Genomic DNA, 9,084 nt, shown 5'->3' on the forward strand with positions numbered 1-9,084 from the left:
CATCTTCACGCTCCACCCACGGCCCTGACACATGTCAGCAACGCTTGGGAAGAAAAGAAACAGCTGTGAGGTGACGTCTGTGGGCCCCACGACTGCGGGGGGTGCGGGGGGGACGCTGCCCCCCCAGGGGTGACCTACAGGGCTACAGAGCTTCAGGGCTGGGGGGCCGCCAGACTGCCCATGTCCTCTGAAGCACACGGGCCCCATTCCCGCGGGGGGTTAGGGACGTGTAAACGGCTTAAACGCGGCGTCCGCGTGGGCACGGAACTCATTCTAACGGAGGTGACGTAGACGGTGCATGAATAACGCACGGTGCCTCCAGGTGGACGAAGGGGCAGCTGGAGGACACCCGGCCACAGGGGCAGGGGGAGCGGAAACGAGCCCCGAGGGTTCCCCGGCACAAAAAGCAGTGGATTCACATCTGGGCCGACAGGACTTCTGTCGCCTGCACGATGGCAGGTGCCGAGGCAGGACACAGGGAGGACGGGTCCTGCCCAATCCCCCTCCGAGAGCCGGCCTCGGCCGCCACGGGGCCTTGACCCCAGGAACCTTGCTGGGACCCTTCGGGACGCTTACGGAACGTTCTACATTCGGAGACTTTTGCCGTGGCCCTTACTCTTGTAACGTTAAGCTAATGTTTTTGCCGGGGTGTCTGGAGCTATTTATAAGCACATTCCATGTTAACCCCACATCCATTACACACATCGTGTGCAGCGTGAAGCACAGCGTGGGACCCTCACCACGCCCCAAACGCCCCACCGCCTCACAGTCCCATCCGCCTGTCACACAGCAGGGCGCCCGGCTGCCAGGGCACGTGAATGAAAAAGCCGTTTAAGGACCTAGTCTTAGGACAAGTGAATAAAATAAGAGGCTTTTACTTCTGAAGACCACTTACTAGTGAAACTTTTGAATAAATTCGCATCGCATTTGGCATCTAAGGAGTCGAGCAGTGAAGAGAGCTGGCCCGGACCCACTGCGTGGCAGCCGGGGTGGGCGCGGGGACCCTCTCCAGCTCCGCGTGACCCTCCCCGGCTCCGCGTGGCCCCCCCGGCTCCACGTGACCCTCCCCAGCTCCGCGTGGCCCCCCCAGCTCCACGTGACCCTCTCCAGCTCCGCGCCGGGAAGACCCGCGGTGGGCCTTTCCTTACCTTTCGTCCATCAGCGACACTTTCTGCCAGTGTTCGGCCAGCGCGGCCAGGCCCTCCAGGCCGTCCTCGAGGCTCGCTGACGGGCCGCGGGCGGGAGGCACGCCGGCCGCCTCCTCGGTCCCCTCTCCTAGTCCTGACGCCGCATTCTTTCCAGCGGCTGCATTACCGAAGATCTCAGAAACGCGCTGGAAGGGGGTCCCCGTGGAACCTGCCCCCTGAGGGCCATTTGGGGCTGGACCTGTGAATGTGCCCAGGGGAGCCACGGTCTGCAGCAGAGAGGGGCTGAAAACCAGGGCTTCACTCGAGTCACCTCCCCAGTCACCTTTCGTCCCGCTGGAGGCCTTGACGACGGCCTCTATGGCTTTCAAAGGGATGTCTGGGTGCTGAGCGAATGTCGGCAACGAATTCAAACCGTCCCCGCTCTCACCCTCCAAGTTATTCCGGAAGGCTGCCGGGATGAGATCCATCGCCCTCCTCGGGCGGGTCCCCATTTCTGGGCTGTTTCGTGACAGCGTCTCCTCCAGGGCCACCCCATGAGCATCTTGACGAAAACCGCGAGCAGAAATTCGGTTAGGATGTAAGAAGTCTATCTGGTTGACGAGGTTGACTATAGGAACTAAGCAACCCAGGATTTCTTCCCAGACGTCGGAAGAATCTGTAGAAAACATCCGAGTCCCGTTACTAATTGCTCCCAGAAAATGCTCCGCGTCTCCCGAATTAATTTCCCCAGATGTTAAAAATTCAGCAATTTCTTTCAAAATACTGGCGAAGTCCTCGGACCGGTTCACGCTGGAGAACACGCACGAGGACGTGTGGTGGGCGGCGGGGTCGTGGGGGGCGGCGGGCCGGACCCCGGCCATCCCGAAGGCCAGGCCGAGAGCCGGCGCCAGCGTGCCGTCCACACTGTCCAGCACGGCGCGGGCCGCTGTCTTCAGACCGGATTCCATCTCACTCACGGCATCTCGGAGGCTTTGTCGCAAAGCGGAACAAAGCGTATCGAAGGACTGCGCAGAGTCGTGGGCAGTGGGGACGACACGCGTTCCAGAAATCGCCGCTCCCTTCCCCGACACGGCCGTGGCCAGCTCGAGAAGCGTCACGGCGGAGTCCAGCACCGCGGCGAGGCCCCCCACCCCGGCGCTGGCGCTCGCCAGCGTGCCCGCAGCAGCGGACGCGTCCAGGAGGGGTTCCCGGACACCACGCTCCCTGCCAGCTCCTGAGAGGACCGTGAGCCATCTCGCAGTGATGTCCAAGGCCGCCCTGTCTCTGAGGGGGAACGAGCTGTTTGCGAGGGAAAGCAAACCGGTCAGCTTAGCAAGTATGACCCGCTGCAGCGCGGGACACCGGCTCCGGAAGTCCCCGGCGCGGGAGTGGAGGAGCGTCTGCATTAGACGCGCCAGGCCCGCTGAGGTCTCTCTCACCAGGTGAAGGGCAGACCGGAGCTGGCGACCGAGCCGGACGAGGCCGGCGGGACGACGCACGTGGGAAAGCAGCCGGCTCGCGACCGTCAGGGACTCCGCGGGCTTTTCCGTCTCGCTCTGCGTGGCGATTTCCCAGACGAGGGCGCGGAGCACGCCTCTCACGAGCTCCAGTCCGTGGCGCTTATCAAAAGGGACGTCTCCGTTGTCCAGTGCAAACGTGCTTTCGATTAGATGACGTGTTATCTCCTTTAAACTTGAAAAATTGCTCATCGGTCCGTCTTCCTTCACAGAGGCAAGAAATGGATCCCCTCTCAGAATTTCTAGAATTTTATCCTGTGGGACAAAACTGTAAATATACATTTTTAATTTCATGTTTAGCAATGGAAAGATGAAAACGCATCGTGCGGGGGGTCGCCAACTGGGAGGTGCCGTGCTAAACTATACTGCAGAAAAACCAAATAACGAAAATATTTTCAACTGACGAAAAGAGTGGAGGAACCCCACAGACCATCCCATTACGACACCTCAAACCTGACACTAGAAAGCCATGCCCTTCGCGCTTAGAAACGTGGAATGGCTGTGCTGACTCCCCGTGCTCAGTGACATGTTCGCAGTCCTGGCATCACGCGGGCTCCCGACGGCCCTGGGGAGGGTCGGCACGGCCGGGCCGGACGGCCGCCCAGGTGCCCTCCTCACGCACCCCCAGTCTGGATGGGCTCCAGAGCCGGCCTCCTCACGGGAGTGGGGCACGGAAGGGACATGGTCCCCGAGCAGGTGCAGGGCCCCCGAGGGCTGAGGATGCCCCTGGGGATGACGAGCCCCAGCACGGCCCCCGTGCCCCTGGCCTGACTGTGAGCACCCCTTCGTGACGGCCTGTCCCGCCGGCTTGGGGCTCGCTTGGCCAGCTCTGGGATGGTGGAAGCCAGTTCCCGGTAGGAAATGCTGGCTCGGGCTCTACGTCAGGGACTGAGGCCGACGTCACGTCCCGTGGGACTTCGCTCCTGCCTCCTCACCGGCGAGTTCAAAAGGGACGGAAAAGAGAGACGAGACGCACGTAACGTGGCCATTGGTTTTAAATTGGGGGAATTTTACCAATTCCAAATATAAACCTCGCAGTGGAGTAATCGGAATGAAAACATTTAAACTCCTCACTTGCGATGGAACGGTTAATTACGTTAATTCCAATTATGACCATGAAGTATACGCCTATACATATATAAAAACTAATTTTTCAGTTCCATATAAAATATAATTTCAAAATTAATTTTATAACCCAAAACGTACAAAAGCATAGTAAGTGACTCATTGCCAAGGGCCAGGTTTATATGGATGGCAACCACCAAAATCACTTTACCTTGACACCTTAATAAAATGGCCATTCAGACCAAACTCGCTCCGGAGGGCGTGTGGAGGCGCCGGGTGCAGGTGCCGCCGCTGGCACGTGTGCACCCCGGGGGCAGATGGCCACGCGTGACCGCCGAGCCCGCCACGCAGCCGCAGACTCACCTCGGCTCCGCGACCACCCCCAGCGGAGATGTCTTGTTCGCAGGACGCTCCTTTTGTAAAAAGAAGAAGGTTTTCAAAAGCCGTTCCACGCGCCCCAGTCTGCTTCCCGGAGGGAGAGTTATTCCCTCTCCCCTTTCTGACTGCGTTCGGTTCAAGGCGAGGTTAATGGAATTCATTATCTGAAGGTCACTATCACTTAGACTCCAGGCTGCTTCTTGAGAGCTCCCAGCTAAGTTATTGATTGAATTAATTAGGAAGCTTTCTAAAAGCGACTGAACAACTGAGAAATTAGCTGGCTCTTCTGGGTCTGCCAGTTGGCTGAGAAGGGCACCATCGAAATCGCCTTCTCTAGGAATGTGTCTGAGGTAACCCAAAAAGGTAGTAATATCTTTAGCCGACAAAGCTAGATCATTGGTTGAACTCTCGTTGGCCATGAGACATAACGTCTGTATCATTCTTGCATAGTCTCCATTTGCATATTTACAAAGCCAGTTTTTGGTGACCGATAGAAAATCTTTAGTAATTTCTAACGCCTGCGCTGATGAATGGAGGCTTTCCAGAAACTGGACGAGGTGCAGTGTTACGTCTTGAAGAGCCACTGAATTCATCATTTGAGCGTCATCGTTAACGTCAGAAAGCAGGGCTCTGATCTTTACGTCATAATTCAGGTCTTCCGTGATGTGTTCAGACTCAGGCCACGGCTCTCGCAGGTCGTAAAGGGCTGCGCTTTGTTCCATAGAACTTGAGAAAGCGTCTAAGTCCCTGCCTGTCCGGTCTGCATTCAGAAACGTCGTGAGTGCAGAGAGCAGAGACTGAGTACTGTTTTCTAGGCTCCGATCCCCAGAAAGCAATTTCATTATCCTTCCCAAATTCACAGAAATACCTCTGGCCGACGCGCCCGTGCTTTCGTTGACGTTGAGGATCTTGCTTAAACCAGCTAGTTTATCAAACATGTTCTCGTGGGACGTAACTTCTGTAAGGTTGACATTTTTTAATTTTTCTACGATTTGCAAAGCAAAGTGCTTGAGGGGACCACTGGGACAAAGCCCGGAGGGCGGGACAGACGGCAACGCCTTACGCCAAAATTCTCGCACGCTCTTCCCAAGCGAGGTTTCAGCGTGGAGGACCCGAAACAGCTCCAGGAAAATGGAGCTCCAGTCTACGAGTCCGTGGACGACGCAGACCATTCTTCTGGTTAGCTCCGTCCGTGAGGTTTCGTTCGAACACCACGACACTTCCCCTGGGGGGGACAGGCGGAGGCGCTCGAGCACACTGGCCACGTTGCCGTAAAAGGAAGAAGACGCGCTCTCCGGATGGTCACAGGCCTCGAACCGCGGGTCCTGCCGAACCCCGGCCGCGGTGTGATTCCTGCACCGCAGCACAGGAAGGCAAGTCAAAGCCTCGGCAAGGAGGCCGGGCTTCTCCGACACCAGGGCAACGCTGTCCAAAAGAGCTTTGATCGCCGCAGCGAAGTCTTCCTTGGTGACACCGGAAATGCGCACGCCGTGAAGGAGCGTGAAGTCGTAGACGTCCTGGAGGGCTCCCGTGATGTTTTTGTCCGCCAGTCCCCGCAGGAGCCTCGCGGCCTGAGGAAGGGCGTAGTACGCGTCCACCGCGGCGTTCACGTCCTCTCTGGGGAAGAGGCGTGCCAGCCTCAGCAGGTGGCTGACGTCCCAAGAATGTGAGCTGTCCACTAGCTTCTCCATCAGGCCAACGAGCAGGCTGACCCCTGAAGTGCCAGTGCCCAGCCCGCTGACATTCCTGAAGAAATCCACGAGGCCGTCGCCGACTTGCTCGAGCTGGTCCACCAGCAGGTCAAGGTCGGGCTTCCTGACAGCTCGCAGGAGAGCAGTGACCTTCTTCAATGCCTGTCTGCTACCTGGGTCTCCCAGGGTCCCGTGACGCGTCGAGGGCATCAAGGAGTCGAACACGCCCCTGATCACCTGGACACCGAGACCCACGGCTTTCGCTATTTTGTGCAAAATGATTTGGGGTGAATTTTGGAGATCTTGAGATAAGTTGAAGGAGAGGTAACTAGCTAAATGAAAGACTGAATTGCTGAAACTGTTTATATCCTTTTCCTTCGGACTGGGAGCAAATGTATTCAAAAACGTTTCCATTTTAGAAGAGGAGTTATTTTCCAGAACGTTAAGGGAAATATCTTCTGCAAGTTTTTTAATTTCCTTCCCTAGAGCGACTAAATGCAGCCAAAGATGTTGAAATTGGCTAGGAATTTCATCTGACGCTTCTACGGGTCTTAGAATCAATTCGATAAAATGTTTCCAGTTCGATTGAGAAGCAAATTCGAAGTCTCTCGTTAAGTTGTTGATAATCATCCTTACGTGGTTTGTGGAGTCATTTAAAAGAGTTAATAAAATCTCAGAGTTTGGTATCTTTTCCTTTTCTAAGACTACAGTGAGCACGACACGTAGAAAGTCAGTTACATTTTTCAAAAAACTATTCACACAATTTATGTTTGACTTATTCAATGGACAATCCGATTCCATAATAGTCAACAGCCAAGTAACAAGTTTCCGCGTGGAGTTAATTTTGTTTTCCACGTCCCTGAAATGCCTCGGAAGACCCTGAAGACGGCCCTGTGAGAAACTGGGGTTATAAGCCATACGCAGCTGGTTTATGGTGTCCACGCACTTAGCGCATCCTTTCAGTCTGCGAACTGAGTCCTCGGAGGAAAATGTGGACTTCAGCACGGCCAGAATCCGTAATGTCCTCTGCAAAGGGTTCACATATAATAAGCCATCTTCCGAAATAAACTCGGTGACATTTTGGAACATGGCAGCACAAGACGATAGATCTTGGTCAAGTGCCACATTTCTAAGGAAGAGCATTGTTTCTCTTAGGTCGGTGATGATGCTTTCAAATTTCCCTCCGTAACGCATGAGACTTTTTGAAAGAAGGTGATTTATCCAAAGCACATTCTCATCCACATCTTCTGGGGCGTACGAAAACCCTCCGCTTGCACTCACGTTTAAGGGACGCGCCTGCAGCTGACGGAGGGCAGTTTCCAGGGTGAAGAGGGATTTCTCTATTTGGCCCAGATTAAGTGACTTTACTCCAACTGACTCTTCACCCGATGCTGCCCAGACATCCCCGAGATTCAGAAAAGCGTCCCAGTCTTGGAAGCCATCGGCTCGACTTATGTTTTTGAATAGATCCACTATGAGTTTAGCAGGGCGGTGGGTGGGACACAGTCCCTGGCAGCTCTTAGAAATGTTCACGTCGCTTTCCAGTTCATCCAAAAGCCGGGTGAGACCAACGTGAAGGGCAGAGAAAATGTTCGCGTCCGCCTTCAGAATCTGCGACACGCTGCTGCAGACTCCAGCCCACATTCGAAGGCACGAGACGGCACAGCGAAGAGCCGCAAACTCCTTGAACGTGCTGCCGTTTGCGGAGAGGTTTGAAAGAATTTGCGGCCACTGAAAAATAAATGGAGCACCCCCATCTGCTGAGTCATTCACAAAGGAAACGCTTTTGTGATCCAAAGCAAAGCATTCGCTACCCAGCAAGGCTTCTCCCGAGCTGTTGAAGAGGTGGTTCATGTACCGAAATAAAGAAACACGAAAGTCTTCGTCCACTGAGAGCCGCCGTTTGAGGCCCGTCAGAGTGGCGAGGACCACTTCCCATCCCGGGCCCTCCGCAGACATCCACGGCTGGGCTCGAAGCTCCAGAAAGCTAAACACGGAAAGCAGCTGTTGACAAGAAGGCACTTCGGAAATCTCCCCCAGAAACTCCGTCGTCTCGTGTAAAAATGCAAGAGCTTTACTGATGTCTTGGGAATTAAATTGCTTTGTGATTTCCGAAACGTGTTTTGAGATTTGCGTGAGGAAGGACAGCAAAGACTCTGCACTCTGAAGGCTGAAGAATTTAGAAACACGTTGGTAAAATGGAGAACACGCCTGCAGAAGTAGAGCTGAATCCTTGTCCTTGAAGACGTTTAGAGATATATGAGTCAAAAGCATATCGGCTTCTTGTCTCTGCTGTTCAGAGGGGGCCGAGAAAAGACGGGACACATTCCTTACTGCATAGACGGCGTCCAGAGCTTCCGAGGCTTGTTCCTGCCTCAGAAATCCAAGTTCGTAGAGACTGCTTATTATGGCTTCACTTATGTGAACAAAATCCATTTTCACAGCGGACGGTTCAGGCCAATCAGAATGGAAAAACTGGGAAAAGTTAAAGCAGTTACTAAGAATCCTCTCATTTTCTGGAACGGAAAAATTTAAAAGTGCAGACAAGATCTCCAGTTCGGCAATTTCTTCTTCTGAAACATTATACGTCCACAATTCCAGTAGCTTAGGGTTAATTTTAAAAAGTATTAATTCCATAAATCTCAAGATATATCTCGATTCATTCTTGTCAAGAGTTTGCCTTTTTTCATTCATCTCTTTGCCAAATTCCAGATGTTTCCAAGTATCCATACCAGATGTGTCTCTTTCTAAACTTTTTAAATGCTTTGTCCACAATAAGCTTGTATTTAAAATGGCCTCAGTGAGAGACGGGGGGCTATGGAATGTGGGACCACTAGGTAAGTAGAAAGACTCAGGCAATAACTTCTCCAAAAAGTCCATACATGATAAAAGAGAGATCGCTCGCTCATCCTCAGAGGCGTGAAACTTCTCCGTCAGAAGCTCCTTGGTGGCACGGACGGCCCTACAAACACAACAGAACCGTGTTAGCTTCAGAAAAAAAATAAACTCAAGACAAATTCGACTTACCAGATTTTTAAAAATAATACTCAGATGTATTTGGTTAAAAATTGGAATATTTACTAGACCATATATTTTCCCAACAGAGATGAAATTAATGTGAGCGTGAGAGTGTTTGAGAACTCTGCGATGCATCGCCCGCGTTTCACCGGAAACCTGCCCGCTGCGCCAAAAACGGCGCGTTCGCAATCACGTCGCTCCGTGAGCTCACACGTGTGGCTGCTGAAGACCAGTTTGCCATTGACGCCGGAAGCGTCTTGGTGCTCGGTTCCTCGTTGTGTCCCGGGG

At 53.5% G+C, this 9,084-nt stretch overlaps 1 protein-coding gene across 1 annotated transcript in view; it reads right to left on the reverse strand.

Annotated features, from left to right (window-relative positions):
- ABCA13 (ATP binding cassette subfamily A member 13) overlaps positions 1–9,084 on the reverse strand; it is a gene marked incomplete at its 3' end in the record, with an annotated part of 90,591 nt that overhangs the window by 44,212 nt on the left and 37,295 nt on the right. The window contains exons 10-12 of the mRNA XM_023524172.1: positions 4,073–8,740; positions 1,149–2,912; positions 1–43 (exon numbers count right to left, since the gene is read on the reverse strand). Of these exons, the coding sequence (XP_023379940.1) occupies positions 1–43; positions 1,149–2,912; positions 4,073–8,740 (6,475 nt within the window). The remainder of the gene's footprint in view (positions 44–1,148; positions 2,913–4,072; positions 8,741–9,084) is intronic.

This window comes from Pteropus vampyrus, unplaced genomic scaffold (genome assembly GCF_000151845.1).
Source record: "Pteropus vampyrus isolate Shadow unplaced genomic scaffold, Pvam_2.0 Scaffold449, whole genome shotgun sequence".
NCBI classification, from domain to species: Eukaryota; Metazoa; Chordata; class Mammalia; order Chiroptera; family Pteropodidae; genus Pteropus; species Pteropus vampyrus.